The sequence below is a fragment of the Gavia stellata genome, chromosome 10 (assembly GCF_030936135.1).
Source record: "Gavia stellata isolate bGavSte3 chromosome 10, bGavSte3.hap2, whole genome shotgun sequence".
Lineage (NCBI taxonomy): Eukaryota > Metazoa > Chordata > Aves > Gaviiformes > Gaviidae > Gavia > Gavia stellata.
Genome location: NC_082603.1, coordinates 20,586,454 through 20,603,699, shown reverse-complemented (window position 1 = coordinate 20,603,699; position 17,246 = coordinate 20,586,454). Strand labels below are relative to the sequence as shown.

At 37.1% G+C, this 17,246-nt stretch overlaps 1 protein-coding gene across 5 annotated transcripts in view; it reads right to left on the bottom strand.

Annotated features, from left to right (window-relative positions):
• Positions 1–17,246, bottom strand: part of TTLL7 (tubulin tyrosine ligase like 7) — a 78,492-nt gene that overhangs the window by 27,655 nt on the left and 33,591 nt on the right. For all 5 annotated transcript variants that reach the window (XM_059821736.1, XM_059821737.1, XM_059821738.1 and 2 more), the window contains exons 9-14: positions 16,553–16,711; positions 4,953–5,047; positions 4,141–4,288; positions 3,986–4,059; positions 915–1,050; positions 18–104 (exon numbers count right to left, since the gene is read on the bottom strand). In XM_059821736.1, coding sequence (XP_059677719.1) covers positions 18–104; positions 915–1,050; positions 3,986–4,059; positions 4,141–4,288; positions 4,953–5,047; positions 16,553–16,711 — 699 coding nt within the window. The remainder of the gene's footprint in view (positions 1–17; positions 105–914; positions 1,051–3,985; positions 4,060–4,140; positions 4,289–4,952; positions 5,048–16,552; positions 16,712–17,246) is intronic.

Here is a 17,246-nt window from a genome sequence, read left to right as displayed (position 1 = left end):
ATCTAAAAGTCAAATACCTTGGGTCCTCGCTGCCTGGTGCATTTTCCCATTAGTTTTTCATCATCTATTTCACACTGCTCCAGAAGATCCAAAATGTCCTCCTCCTAGAAATGGGAATTTCACTACAGTTAATTCAAAGCAGGGCATATCCTATCCTTCCAAAATTCAAGAACCCAGTGGTAGGAATTTGAAATTACTTTGATTGCTAATTCCTAAAATAAGACTATGAATCCCTCCACAGGAAGATATAAAAGTATTTCTTCTGATGCATGCATCTCTGCTTGCAATCAACATGAAATTCAAAGTTAAAATCAAGTCTTAACATTTATTAAAGATAAAAGTCTGAAGAAAGGGTTGAACAAAGATTCCTGTAAAGCTGCTGGATGATTCCAACTACAAAGATGGGAAATTATTTCTCAGATTTCAAATTAAATCACGTTAGGTGGTCATTTTAAATATAGTCATTTTCCTACTCTCTCTGACTACATAAGTAGGCAATCAGGCAGAGTTTTTGGATGCCTTAAACTAGTGGAGCTGGTTTTAAGATATCTCTCGTTCCAGGCCATACAAGTGGATGAATAGGCTGGGGACATTACTGGAGGAAGAAGGAGGCAATTACCAGCTCAAAAGCAGTTTCTGCCAACCTCTGGTTTGGCCAGGGGTAAGGCTGAGGATCAGGGAAATGGTAAAGTAGCTTAAAGCCATCTAGCCTGTTTCCACCCTGGGTCCACTGCAGTTCATCCAGATTCAAGGATCTGGCCCACAAGCTGCACAAAGAATAATAATAAAATGATGGAAACATTATCAAATGCTATTTATTAGCCATCATACATTATTATCGTGAAACTAATCCACAAGGTCATGAATTCCAAGATAAATAAATCCTAAAGCCAATACTTCTTGTGCTTCAGTACCTTCATTCTTTTTAAAGGGTTATTCATTTCCCGCTGAAGTGAAGCTGCTCTCCCAGCAAGAAACGTCTGGAAAGCAGTGGTTAACAAACTCTCATACTTTTCGAGTAATGTCTTATCATCAGGAGGGTAAATTCGCCTAAAATAGGGAAAAAAAAATTGAGTTTAAAATAGAAGCTGAGCTACTTACCACACTAGGAACAAAAATAATGCAGCTAATTCACAGTCTCTTCTACAATGCATATGCATCCCATCGATAATAATTATATAATATCATATCATAAAACATATACTCTGAACATTGCTCTCTAAATCTAATTTTAACTCACTGAATACATTCATGTTTAAACCAGCAATTAGCCAGTCAAAAGAAATATCATGCAGGTCATTCCAGAGACATACCAAAACTCAGTTTTGCAGTACTCTTAAAATTTCAGTGGGTGTGAATGATGCATGCAGGTGTGAATGATTCATGAAATATTAACAAAATATTGCATGTAAAATTTAAAGCCACAAAATAATTTGTATTAGCAATAAAAGGGCACAAAACAGTGAAAATCTGAACAATTGCTTTGAGTTCATGGGCATGATGTAAACTAAAGATTGAATATGTACTGCACTTGAATGCTAATTCCTCCAAAATAATGAACAGGAAGAAATAGGTAGTATAAGAGAAAAGAATTTTCTGGTACATGGATGTACAGGGTGACTGATTTTCCATTAGAGCAGCTATGGCATTATTCTCTAAAATCACAGGTATGGAGATTATGACAATATGAGAAGGAGGACTTGGTGATTTATTCATGCTCATCAAGCAACAATAGGCTTTGAAGAAAACCACTCCAATCCATTTGTCATGAATGCCTGAAACACAGCCAGAAATTAGGAAGGTGGAAGACTAATTTCTAATGTATTGTAAGGAGTAATCCATAAGTTAATTCTGCCTGCACTGTGCACAACAGCATAGGTACCATTTATATACTGACTGGCATTATGTGACTTACATGTTTTTGTGGATCTTTTGTGAACTTTTTACAAGGTTCTTTCTCCTTCCTTTTCAGTCTTTTCCTCCTTGAAAAGGGGTCTCTCATGATGATTTTGTTGCAATGAAAAAAGGATGCTTATGATCCCATTAGACTCAGGGCAGTTCTACAGCAAACTGAAGATGGTTCCAGTTTGCATAAAATACCTGTAGGAGCTCTAATCTAGTTGCAGTCAACACTTTTTATGGTGTTGATTCTACTGCTGAAAAAGTGCCATGGAACAATACTTTAAAGGAAGGATATTCATTTTAATATATGTAGAAACATGCTGCAGCTAAAGGCCATTTCAAAGTCATCTACATCCATTTCAGTTCTTCATTAATTCACAGATGCTTGAAAGCATGGCTCCTACTTTGACCATGCCAGGATTCCTACTGGAATCAGTAGGCTAGTTGTGCTTGCAGACAAGACATGTGACTAAGCCAATTGCTGAGCTTGACATCCATAGCTTAAATCAAAGCCTGCTGAGGTTGATTGAGGTTTCTCTGGATTTTTATTCAGAAAGCAATATTAATCCATGCAGCAATACTAACACCCAAAATTTCCATTATTCTATGGCAATGCCTGATAGAAGCTAGTCCTGCTCTGCAGGAGAACATCACAAGGAGAAAATACCGCACAATGCTCAAATAAAATTCTCTGCATCTCTAGCCAAGATTCCTTTACTTCTCAGGCTCTGCTGATTCTTCAGCCTTTTTGCAAACACACGGTAATAAGAAAACACAAACCTGTTCTGCCCTTTTACATGTGCACATTCTTCATGAAATGACACTTCACTTTCTCCCGAGGGAAAAAAAAATTTTTGTATTTTTATTGATTTACATTAACCAAAAAGCTAAATAAAGAGAACATTTGGCTTATTTTCAGTCAAGAACTGAATAAGCAACATAAAATGTGATCAGTTAAAAACTTAGACTTTAAAGTTATCGAAAAAGCAAAATGTATTAAAGCATCAAGTTGTTTCTCTTTCTTATAGTCTAAGTAGCATGAAAATAACTGCTTCATTGTGGGGTTTTTTTGATGTACTAGTTCAGCTCCACATATGTCAAGAAAGGATGTAATTAAAACTGGGAATGTTACGAAGAAAGACTTTTTGTAAGCAAAATGTTAATTCATCAAAAATGAAAATTTCACAGAAACATCTATCTGTTTAAATGAGAACTTTACTGGCAATTATAGAACATCTGCTCAAAAAAGCAGAGATGAAGAACAGGAGTAAAGGCATTCTGACTAATTCGGAATAAAAGATGTGAACTCAGACCTCCCACATCCTGGATGAATGTTATAAAGAGTGGGCAAATGCTCCCATCATCTCTTTCTAGCCGTTCTCCACTCCCTTTCGCCAAATATTCATAGGCCTTGCTTTCACTTCTCATTGAAGCAAGTATCAAGAAATAATAATAATAATAAAAACATCACAAAACAAAATTCTTGTTGTCTGGCCAATGACTATTATGACCAACCAGTTAAAACTTCCTTTTGAATGTATTTTACCACGGAATCTGAAGATACTTATGTTTAAGCCTACTAAGATCCAAAATCAAAGTGCAGAAATACGAATATATTTCAAATGCCATTCTATCAAAAATTATAGAAGCATCAATAAATTTTCTGAACTTTTGGCAAGCATCATAGATATCATTCAGATTTTACTTTTTATAGGGGATTCCTCACACCCCTATATTGCCCCCACCTAGAGATAAGAGTCATTATATGTGATTATACACCAGGTCCATAATGACAGTCATGGTTCTTGGTACTGACTGTGAACAATCATGTCTTTCAAGCAAATGTCTTGCACAAACACTAGAGTGATTGATGTCATATAAATTCCTAAGTGCATACAAAAATTTGGAATCAAAAAAAGAACTATCTGAAAAAAAAAACTTTACTACCTGGTGCACATGTATATATTTTCTACAAATGCCTACACATTTTTGGCAGAAAATTACATCTACCATAAATACTTGTTTCTGTTATTCCTAAAGAATGCACTGAATATTTCCTACTAATACAGTCAAAAATAGTTACCTGTAGTTCCCCATGTGTCTATTTTCATGCTCCTCTTTGGAAATCTGTTTACGTACTTGTGCAAGTCTTTCCTTCTATAAATCAAGAAAATAAGACAATTAAAACAAAGAAAGCATAAGCCATGGGCAAGAAACAGCACATTCTTTCCCTCCTACCAGTTCTTCTTTTCTCCTTTCCAGTGTGTGGCGCTGCTTCTCCCAGTCTGAGGAACCTGGCAAAAGTTTTTTCATTGAACCTTGACCATACAGTCTTTTTTGAGCCTCAGCCTTCTGTTGAGCTAAATTTCTCCTTTTATCACTTGTCCTGAAACACAGATGATATTAAGGTATGTCAATCCAATGCAGCTGAGATGAGATGCACTTTCATCTCAAGTATATCATCTACATTTTTCAGTCAATCATGTGCGGTTTATGATACAAAATTAGAACTGAAACACTCATTAAGAGGGTTTTTTTAAATATTAACTTTTATGGCTACAATATTTTCACACTTTGAGATGTACTGTAATGACTCTGTACTGTAATTTAATGTACAAACATTGTTGTATCTATTTTCCTGAAGTGTAGATTTTCTCCAACATATCCCAACTACAAGGTTTCCCTGTAGAGGGGTATGGCTTTTGACTGTATGTGAAACTATCACCAAAGCAAATTTCCTGTGTGGCCACATGCCCATGACTGCACCCATATCCCCACTTCGAGACCTGTTTGAAAAATCATTAACAAAGAAAGTATGAAAAGTTACTATTACCACTCATTTTTTTGCAAGCACATGAGCAAGAAGAAAAATTAAATTTGGGTTAATTTCAATAGCAAAACTGACAGCAAGGGAAACATCTACATTTTGAAAATATGAAGGTGGAAAAAAAGGTTTTCATTTTCTCCTAGTCCAGTTCAAATTAAAAAAAAAAATTAAAAAATCAAAGCAACAGAAAGAGAGGCAGACTGAAAAAACAGGACAAGTTTACCGTATGTTCAGAAGCTTTAATGCGTTTAGCAGAACACCTTTTTTTACATCATAGTCTATTTTTTGATCAGTTCCAAAGCTTGGGGCACGATTAATCTGAAAAAAACGAGATACAGAAGACTCAGGAATGTTCACCTTCACTGGGAACACATCTGTTGTAACAGGCTTTGGAGAAACCATTCTTTCAAGTATAGCAGAGATTAAGGAAATACATGTTGAGAAGCTCACTTCCATTTGTATTTTAAAAAAAAAAACAGAGCACTGAGTATCACAGATAACTGGGAGCCAGGAGATATACATTTCAGCCACCAAGTTATCCAGACACTTACAGTGAACACCATTCAAGTACTGGCACTGTAAATCCAGTCTAATCTATTCTTGGTTGCTGCAACCAGAAAATTGACCATGCAAAGTGCTGTTAAACACATTATAACAGACTATGTGCCATGCTATGGTAGTCCAGCACAGGAAGAGTTAAACTCTTTCCTAGTTCCCTGTCTGAAAGCAACTTTGAATACTTCTCTAAAAAGTAACAACTATATAAGGACAGAAAGAGGCTCTAATTCAAGGTCTTCTCAAGTATATTTAAATAACTACTCAGATACACTTTACAGCAACACCTAGAGATCTAAGTTATTAAATCAGTACATAGTGTGAAAACATAAAACAATTAACAGTCTCAGTAACAAAAAGCTCATAAGCTAAGTACAAGATAAGAGATTAAAAATGCTACCGTAAATATAGAGGAACAAGGGAAATGCAACCGGGAATCAGTGAGACTAACACACACACTTGACAGCCAGGAGTCTCAACCAACCACCATATAACCACTGCCAAGCTTTGGAGCCCCTGAAGAACATCATCAGCTTTTGGAAAGCTTTGAGCAGGGATAATGAAGTAGCTGCATCAATATTTCTAGGAAGACCTTCCAGGCTGGTACAAAAATTTATACACGAGCATATGCAAAATTTAGACATACTTATGAGCACTGGGTGCTAATGAGAGGCAGGACTCTCACCTTGATAGTGAATGAGCAGTGCTAGTTACAGAAGGGACAGACACTAAAGAGCTTCAGAAGTGAAAACTAATACTTGTGCCCCATGCAAATAAGAAGTGGGATACAGAGACAGTTATTATGTTCAAAGCAGAGGGCAAAAGCAGTTCATTAAAATCGTGTTTTAACACTTCTGATACATTAAAGCATCGTAGAGCCTCTACAGTTGTGGGACAAAGAACTATTCTGGCTGGTGAGCCACCATCTGTCCTGTTGCTGAGTCCCAGCTGCCCCGTCACTTATGCTTGCAGCTGAAGGGCACCTTTTGGCTTTGAGAATCAGCTTGCTTGCTGGTTTTGCAGACAGGCTAGCAAAATGAGAAGTGAGATCTGATGTTGAAAGAAAAATCACAAAAATTCAGCAGAAATAGTGAAAAAGCATATACTTTTTTTTTTAAGACTTTCATCCAAATGTTTAATTGACCAACCTCCTTAGATTGACCTGTTCGTCTCCCATCACATCAATCACATCACAAAGGCTAATTTTTTTTTCTGTACTGTGATAGTATAAACATTTATTGACATTCATTTTTTAAAAAATGTGAGTGTTCCACTTTCAGCTAAGCAAACATGTAGACATTCAGAGAAACAAACACAAGGACTAAAACCCAGTTCTCCAACATTTCATTAGAGAATACTGGCAGTTAACAAGACCCCAGACACATTGCATTTCATTTTCAACATGAAGTTTAAACAAAACACTTCAAGTAGAGCTGCAGTGATTAAATACACCTGATAACTGAAATAAGTTGGAAATATTCTGATCTTGAGACATCATATTGTCCAATCCAGGAAGGATTTATGTATGTTTAAAAACATATCCATGAAGATCCAATATGGAGCCTTATGCTTCAGTCCAGCAAGTACCTACTTGTGTACTAAGTACACAAAAAGCTCACTGGACTGAAAATAGAGACATTAAATCAAGCCCCAGCTCCTCAGGAAAAATGTTAGGTATTGAACAAAATTATATTCTATACCATGTATTTAATTTTTTTACTCCATATGAACATGTAGCAACTAACAATATTCTACTTTGAAATAATGTTTCTGCATGCATTAAAAACAGGTGAACAGACAAATATATTTATTAAAACTTCCAACAAATTAATTTATAATTTTTTTATGTACACCGAATTCTTCAATCCAGTGAGACTGCAGTTAGATATGAGGACTTATTTAGAACATGTAAAATGCTATGTTGGTCCAATACTGAATTCCTAGAGATGCACAGACACATGCTTACACAGCATTGAAGCATCCAACTTGAGAGCATACAAAAGTGCACACGGTTGTATTTATATTTGGTTTAGGTACTTCCTAGATTTACAACAATCTGAAGTATAATATTGGGCATAAATTCTACATTAATAAAAATATTATAAATATGTGTTGCTTATATGAGCACCAATGAGAACTGACATTATGGAAAGTGTAAAATAATCTAACTAACAGTTTCTCTCCTACAGGGTGAATTTTGCCAAAAATCTACATCTGGCACTTCTGAAAAAACAAAACTATACTGATTGCGTTTATTAAGCAGAAAATTAAAGTGGGGTTAGGAAAGATGTAAGAAGGTATTTGAAATGCTATTATGAAGGAAAATGCTATTATGAGACATTACACAATCACTCCACACTAACGTTTCTATCACTTTAATGCAGTCATTTAAGGGGCTGAAAAGCTAGGGCATTCATAGTTAAAACTGGAGCACTGCTATATCACCTGCATCCTCAATTTTTTTGACCTACCATTCACGACTAATGTTTGAGATCCCAATCCTACTGTGACCTCAGTCCTGAAGAGTAACCAGAGGGGCAGTAAAAACAGTGATCCGGTTCTGGATAGCTATTGCAGACTTGGCTTGGTGCAATATGTTTCAGGTAGCAGTAGATGCAGGTCCAGTACAAATAAAATCCAAGCAACTAGGTACATCAGAAAGTTAATACATAGAAAGCAGGTGTGAATTTAAAGTTCATCAGCTATTCCATACTAACTGTCTACATGTATACTTCAACTGCCTCTTGATTTAGTATGACTATGTGCAAGGATGCATCACTAACAAACTTTTTCCTTTAACCCTCTTCATCTGTTCCATGCATCTCCCTTCTCACAACGGAAACTTCAAGAGGCAGTCTTGACAGCTGACTTAAATGTCAGCTAAAAAGTTTACTTATCACCAAGTGTAGATGAAGTTACGAGAGGTATAAAAATGGGGAATATTTCATCCTGCATTGCTAACCAAAACTTCATAACCTGAACCCGCTGTGTTTGCACTGATGTGCAAAACTACCCATACTCTTGACATAAATCTGCAAGAAATCATAATTAAGTCACGAAATAAAGGGTTTAATCCACAAATAACATTTTCAGAGCACAGAAACCCTCTTCAATGCCAGGAAAAAACAAGCAGCAGATAATCTAACCTCCAGAGCATACAATTAATATGCTCCCTGCAAAGAGTGCAACTAACTAAACTGGCTACCACAACATTTTACAGTCTCACCATGCAATACCTTTTCAAGACTCCACTCACTTGTTCTCAGAGGTAACTAATGCCTTTTTCCTTAACAGTGTCTTCATATCATAGACTACTTGGGGCCTCACTCAAAGGAATAAAATACCTACATGCTTGATCTAGCTTAATACCTTCCGTGATCAGCACTACTCTTAAACGAGCAGCTATCTGGTTGAATCTACTCATGATGGATTTTATAACACTAATTCTGGAGCTATGGCAGTGTCATGCATTAGGTTTCTTTGGATAAAATATCTATGTTCAAAATTTCAACTTTTCTAATCTGTTGTATACAGCAATGCACAGAGAAGAAAAACTGCTTAATAATACAGTATTCCTCTATATAGACTCCCGGACATAATGTTTCTCACATCTATTATTTTTACAATATCACAGTTTTATCTCCCAAATATCTGCTTTACTGGTGATGACACTTTAGCCTCTTTACTTTCTATGACTTTTGAATAGCTATAGAACTGAATTGTCCACATAAGTTTTTAATTCCTCCAGTTGTAATCTTAAACGTTGGTTTCATAATTAAAATTTCACTGAATATAGCACATACAATTAATCAAACTGCTTGTAAGCACAGCATTTGTGTAGCTCAGTGTATTTCATAATTACATACTTGTCAGTAGAAGACCTCGTATCTGTAATGCTTAAATTAAGCAGCATAAGTTGAACTACCTCCTGTGAAGGCTCCCATCCACAGCTACATTTGCAAAGGATTCTGATTTTACAAAAATTAAACTCGGTCAATGTGTAAGAATCATCATTTTCTTCTTCACCAAGACATGGGATAAATTTCAGCCTAGCATTTCACCTCTTTACCAAAACAGTCAAAGAGCATATTCTCACCTCCCACTGCCGCAGCCTGTTAGTATGGAGTATCAACTATCTGTCACAGATACCTATTGAAAAGACGTTTCAAATATAAAGAGAGATTACATGAATTACTTTATAAACCTAAAATCAATTGAATAAATTATTACATCATTTCAATAACAGGGATTTAATCTCTGTTCAATCTGTAGGAAAGCATAAATGTTTTGGAAGGGATCTCATTCTTTATTAAAATGATTGAGATTGCTAACAGTGTAATTCAAAAAGCAAATTATATTTATAAGCTATAAAAATCTTATTACACAGAATGCTGTTAGTGGCTCTCATTGAGCAGATCTTTGATTAGAAACAATCATGAAGTTAATTCTAATCACTCATTTCTAAACTTCACAAATTATGAGAGTGCTAACCCCCTTTCTCTTAGCTTAAGCAGAAGGCTGTTTTTCCATGGCAGTTTAAACTAATACAAATCCACGCTGCCTACTTCATTGTCTTTGTACTGGGGTTCACAGAGAGTGAGGAAGCAGATCCCAGTGATCCACATGAAGCCTAACCTCACCAAAAATTATTTTTCATTGGTCATTGATCATCTCAGGAAGGAATCCTACAAGCACCAGTGCCATCACAGGGAAGGGGGTAGGGAGCATGCCTTCAACAAAGGACGGGAGGAGGGCAGAGATCTTGCAGCCGGTACATTGATCAGTTTAAGCACCACAGAACTGCCTCATACAGGTGCAGTTTCACATTTAACCTAGTCCAGTGTGACTGCAGGCTGCCCCTCTCTTAGTCCTGCCTTCATGTCACTCCCCTCTTCCCTGCACCAGACCAAGCGTTGTGAAGTCCCTGCGTGAGGAAGTTCTGCGGGCTGATTCAGTGTAAAATTATGGTTTGCTCAGAATGGTAAATGAGACATTCATCCAAACAGCAACCAGAAACATCTCATCCAATAGACATGACCACCAGATACAGGCAAGTTGCTAGACCAGCTCTTTGGGCAACTGCCCATAGTAACACCATATTATATGTTAAACTAAACTGCAGTCTTTTTCACTCTTTATTCACTGGAAAAGTGGGAAGAGCAGGAGTTACTACTGAAGGCAAGTACTGAGCCAGCTAAAGCCATGCGTGCTTCGTGGATTCACTGCTACTGTTTGAGAGCAAACAGAACCCATATACAAGCGTCAGAGAGAGGAAAAAGCCAGCAGACAGCAGGAGAAAGTGCCCCAAAAATGGCTCTCCAAGGCAACAGAGGGAGAGGCTGCCTGGGCACAAAAATCACTGAAAGGAAGTCTTCTTTGTTATAAATAAATAAAATTAAAAAGAAGAAAAGGATTGAACCAAAGAGGTAGGTAAGTAGTCTCATCAGTTGCTCTTCGTAACGGTAACTGGAAAGTTTCTATATATTGCTAAACTCTTCGGTCAAGGGGCAACTGAGCTTATACAGCTTTTCTTTTACACATTTGTATATATACACTCAGCATTGAAATGCTGACCTTGCCGAAGACCATGGGAGGGCAGCGTTAATGGCACTCTGTGCTCACCTAACTGATCATTAATGCCTATGTGCCACTCCTTTGTTAACGCTGCCTCATTGACTGACATAGAAGTGCTTTGTGAAACACATACAGTTTTTATTGAAGAATATGAGTAAAACAGGTGCTCTCTGTTGCAAACCTACAAAGAAAATAAATTATTCCTTTTCAAATGTACAACAAGCTGCAATAGAGGTTTTAAGAAAATCTAAGCTAAATCAATGAATATTTAAAAAATCTGATGCTTTTATAGAGATGTATTTTCAGGTTTCATTATGCTTTTACAGGCTCTTGGGAGTAGAAGAATGGGAATTTCCCATACTTGAAATCTATATTTACAAAGCTCAGAATTCCTTTGTTAAAGTTATTAACTACTCATTTCTGGACATAGTTAACAATTCTACTTTACACAATAATGTAACTATTCTAATACTACTTTTCATACTATTCTTATTTGGACTTCATATAACTTAAGCAAGACACTGAAGTGAGAAGTGAGCCCTTCTTCTCAACAGAGTAACAGTGCAAGCTGCTCACCCGGACATCAGAGATTGCTGGACTGTGATTTAGTAAGAAACAACGTGAACTCTCAGGTTCTCTACATGTTTTAAATAAGCTGAAATTTGATTTACAATGTTTTAATGTATTTTGAAACGTGACAGAAAATAGAAGACGTTTGAGTTTCTGTTCTGTTCAGAGCAAAGAAAACATCATGGTCTCCCCAGTAGATATTCATATAATATATACACCTGCTCTTGAAATGGCAGTCCAAGAGCTGTGTCTGATCATGTAAGGTGAACACTTCTTTGAATGGAATGCTTTTAAATCCTCTTACCTTCTGTGACTGTTAAGAGCAATCTGAATATTGCAGGGGATTGTCTGTACCTGACAAAACCACTCAAAATGTTCTCCATCCACCATTTGAATAGAATTCATGTGCTTTGTGGAAAGGTCACACAATATACAGCTGGCAGAAATTTTTTAATGGTTCTAAATTACAATGGCCAGCCTCACAGTAAAACCCACATGAGCTTATATCTGTGTGGAAACCACAGGGGCATAACAAATTTAGGTGCCCACAATGCCAGTTCAGTTCCTTTTCTGATGAGAATCTCACCTTAAGTTCTTTGCTTGAAGAAAAATTTAAGCTTTTTCCCCTTGACAAGTAATTTGCAGCACATTTGCTTGCATAGTCATCTATATGCATTTATCAGAGCACCAACAAGAGACATGTTTCCCTATTTCAAAACAATAACAGAAATCCCAAAAGATCACACAGAAAGTGTTTCTAGGTATTTTTTCCTTACTCTCTTTTTCTTCATTCAAGCAACCTTTCCACATCATGCCCCTATGTACTATTCCTGAATTTTTCCAGCCATTTCACTGTGCATCTCTGAGAAGAGCCTGACTCTGTCTTCTCTCCAAGCCCACTTCAGCTCCGCAGTTCAGCTCCCACAAAGCCCTCCCTTTCCAAGCGAAGCAAACCCAGTTCACCCACCTTCTCCTCAGACAGCATGTGCTCCAGCCCTCGAAGCACTTTAGCACCTTTCTGCTGAACTCACTCCAGTTTGTCAATGTCTCTCCCTTACTCTGGGAGATAAAACTGGACAGAATATTCCAGATGTGGCCTCACAGGTGCCAAATAGATCATTGCCATCAACCTGCGGGTCCAGTTAGCCAACATCACTGTTAAGTACACACTGTTGACTCATGCTCCACAGAGAGATAAGGTGTGACTGAATCTGGTTTATTTTGCTGAAGTTTGGTCATTTTCCACAAGCCATGTTGCTGATTGAGATGCAGAACTTGATCTCAAACAAAAAAGGTTACATTTATGCCGCAACTTTATGAAAAATGGTATCACAGGAACAATTCAAGTGCCAATGAAATGCAATGAGATACATTTGAAATTTATTTCCTCATGGCTGCAGTCTAAGTAGTACAAGAAATGCAAATACCATTACCCTATAATATCCAGCTGTTTGATATATGCATATCATTTTACTCATGTAAGGGGCTAAATACTGGCTATATGGAACAAAGTGTCTTGCTTTGTCAAATGTGATCATAGGTGAGAAATCTTGAGGAGTCTTAGGCAAAAACACTATGTTAAGAAAATTGCTTTTCCCTTAAAATATCCCTTAAAAGAAAGTACTGTCCCATATTTTTCATGTGGCTATCCCTTGTTTCCAGACAAGAAATATGGTTGCTGACTAATCTGTAAGGCAGCAGTGTTGTAAAGTAATCTTGATAACGTTCCAGTGATATTGTCACAATATGTATTCATAATAACGGGTTACCAAAGCTTTGTATATGTATGTCTGCTGACAGACAATTATTTAGGGTTCAACAACCCGAGAACCAGGACATGCACATGACTGGGCTGCATTAATATAACATCAGTAATTTTATCAGGAAGATACATCTTGAAGACTGTTGGCAAAAACAGGATTGTATGAGGGGCCCCAAAAGTACAAGCAAATGATGATAGCGAAGGCCCTGAAAATCCAGAGACTCTGAGATATACACCGATCACAGTGGCCAAGTAGTGTTCACTACAGGAATGCAACCTTGTGAACTAGATAACAGTGGGTTTAGGGATAACAAAGAGAACACAGAGCAGAATCCAGGAAATGTGAAACAAACCACTATGGTAAAACTCGGAGACAATGCAAAATTGCTGGCCAGTGAATGAACAGGCAGTAAGTGGCCGGTGGCAGCAAATGAATAAAAACAACCCTAAGCAAAGCTAAGAGCAAAGAGGAAGAAACCTTCACCATCAACAGTGTGTTCCTCCTGGTGAAGAACAGAAGACACTGACAACTTGCTATAACCACCTACCCATCTTTTTTTGTGTGCCCCTTGTTGACCTTTGGCTCTCCAGGGGCACAGGCAAGGTAAGCGTAACACAAGAGAAAGCAGTAGATACCAGAAAGCTTGTGTGTGTGAGCTTTAACTACTTTACTTTATTAATAGGAATTAGCAATAAAAAATTGGATACTTTGGCCTAAGGCGTGCAAAGTCCTTTTAACTGGACGGATAACAAAGTTTGGAATAGATTTTGCTAGTTCAGTTACACTAAATAATAAATTTGTGGATCTGTATATAAGGTGAGTTTCTCTCACCCACATAAATCACAAGGGAAGTTGGGTACCCTGCACTTGAGGCAGTTATTAAAATGTGCTCTTTTTCTCCAAGGATCCCAACTTTGTGATCCCAACTGGATATAATGAGGATGAACAAGGCCGGAGTCCATCCAGGAACTTCAACTGTACCATTTTCCTATGTACATAAAATAACCTAGCTCGGAAATTTTGGTCAAAGAGAGTAAAACTGGATTTTCTGGGAACAGAAGGGAGATCTAGGCAGTTGCTGCTCAGAAAGGAGGGAGGCTGCCGGGACTGCCCAGATGCTTGCCAGAAACGTTTGGTGCCACAAGATGGCGATCAGGCATTTCCCACAGCCCTCACTTCGGTAGAAGGTTCCGGAAGTTCAATGGCATCAAGGAGCAGGAGAGCTACATCGCATCAGGGCAGTATAAACAAAAGTCATCTCAGGAAAGCAGAGTCATTATAATGTTGCACAATTTATTTCTTATAATAGTTTATTAAGCTATCTTTATAACAGAAAAGCTACATGAGCTATGGAAACATGAAACTAGATTTACCATCCTAATCCTATTTTGGCAATTTTCCCGTAACACTGGGAACATTGGGAGCCTTGTGATTAGTACTTGTTACCACTGTTAGAAAGAATGATTCACTCCCCTAAGGGGGGGGTTGGCAAGAGCGAAATGATGGAAAAAGATCAGAGTGGAAAGCTGTGGAAGAAGCCAGAACTGGTTTTGGGGGGGGGAAAAAAAATATATATATATAGATATAGATATACATATATATATACACACACACAGAGAGTATATATATTATGTATAGTGCATATATATACACTGCATATTTGATCTTTACTACACTACATATAGTATACATACAGTGTGCATACCTATACATACTGAGGGTTCGTTCTGAGTCTGCTGCAAAAAAACATGAACAAGCACAGTAAAATTTAGTGGATGAGTATAGAAACTGAATTACTAAGTTTCAAAGTTTGAAATTTCTGTCAGTTTAGTTCAATATCTGGCAAAATAAGTTGAAGGATACTTGTATCACCAAAAGCAGAAAAGGAAATAATTAGACTTCTGTATTTAAAAAGATAATAACCAGGTACACAGTTCCAAGTCCTGAAGTATTTTCCAGCAACCCAAAGTGCCAGAGCAGCATTTATTACTTTATGAGATCCCTCCCTCACAACAAGGCATCTGGGATAGTATGATTCTCCCCTGAGACCCATTATCATAAATGGTGACTCAAACCCCCTAAAATCCCCATACTGCATGTAAACATCCATGGGGATAGAGGGGTGTCCTTCAGAACAGATTCACTACACAGGCTGATTCACCATCTCTTATAGAAGAGGTCTGTCACCATTTGCTATAAGGCTGGATGAAATGCATACACAGACCAACTTCAGTCTGCCTGCATACACTTATATGCAAGCTACAGGCAACCTATAGATGATAATCTGGAAGTGTAGAGCTAAGTCAAAGGGATAGTAGGCTTTGCTTGACAAAAAGAGAAGGTGTCAATGCAGTACAGACTAAGTTCATGTCATGTGCTGCTTTTGGCTATCACATCAAAGTCAGTAAATATGCCTATGTCTGCATGGCAACAGTGAAGTAATTTATATTTCTGTAAATAAAATTATACTGAACCCCTGAGAGAAATAAGCACGACAAAACAACTGTTGACAGTATTAATGGCCTGAGAACAAGGTTATAATTCAGTAAATTAATTGTGTACATTTTGCTCATCAGTAGCCAAATCATATTCATGATTTATTGTCAATAGACAGATTTTTAATACATTTTGCCTTTTTCCTCCAGCTGTACAGCCTCCCAACCAGTTAACATAACAATATAAGACAATCTGAAAAAAGACAAGTGAACTCCATGTATATGTTATTAATAGTGTAATTAAAGAGACACAATAGACAAACCTCAGACATTCCTGGTTGAAAATGTGTTCAAGCACCACTTGAGCTTAACTGTATCGTAACATGTCAGAGGAGAAACATTTCTTCCAGTCCATTCACGCCAATTGTTTGACAGCATTTCATGCATAGTGAATTAGTTTCCTCTGTTTATGTGAGTGCTTTTAAAAGCCACAGGAGAGGGAAAGAACACATATCCCAAAAAAAAAGAAAATTAAGACCATACATTCACAAAAAGTTGCCAGAGCCATATACAGAGCCAAGCTCATGAAGGAAATCTGCGTAGCACCCAGTTACTATAAACAAGGTCCTTCAGCTACAGTAACACTGGATTAACATCATATTTCTCATTAAAACTTTCAAAAACATCTGAAAAAGCAACATTCTTTCAGGAAGAGAATTACCTTTACCTGAGTCTCCAAAAATCACTGCAAGGCAGTGTTTCCATACAGATGCTGCCAAAAAAGCACCATCTGTGTACTCAACAACAATACCTCCTGCAATGCACATATTTTCTTTGGAAGTTTTCTTACATAGATACGGATTCATCTGGGGCTTAGTTAACTTTACTCTTAAAAATTTACTTTACATTTGTTTAAAGAGGTTTACCTCTAGGAGCCATGGTTTTAGTTTTCTGTCCAGCAGAATATCAAATCCCAGGACTTCAAAGCAGACACTGTCACTTCCTGGTGCTTGCCCTGGCCTGCACATGCGATAAGCATGAAGAACATGTGGCTCTGCAACTATGAGAGTCTTCACTACTAACTCCTGTAGGGATTTTTTTCAGAAAAATTCATCAGGAGACAAGACACCAGTATATATTGAACTAACGTGTTTCATACTTTAATCTTCTAAATTTCATTAAAGTATCTACTGAAAAGGATTTAAAATACCAAATAAATGGTTTATAATAAATAAACTATTCCTATGAAGTAACAGATATATTCTTTTATATAGGTCTAGAGTATATTGTTATACATTCTGTAGTACATACGTACTTTTAGATATGTAATAACATAAATGCTAAAGGTATACTGGTAAGAAAGTATAGTATAGCCAATTGTCACCCATTTCATTTTGCAATGTAATTTTCAATAAATATTCTCAGAATCATATGTACAGATGAGGCCTAAGCTCTAACAATCTTTGGCCTGTTCCTCACCTAAAGATGCCTGTAACATAACCACTGACTTCAATGGCGCAGGTTCCAGTCCACAGATATATGCAACGCTGACTACAATTTTGTAAATATTCACACAGAAAATTCATTTTATACTCTTGAAAAGTCTTCAAGAATTTAAAT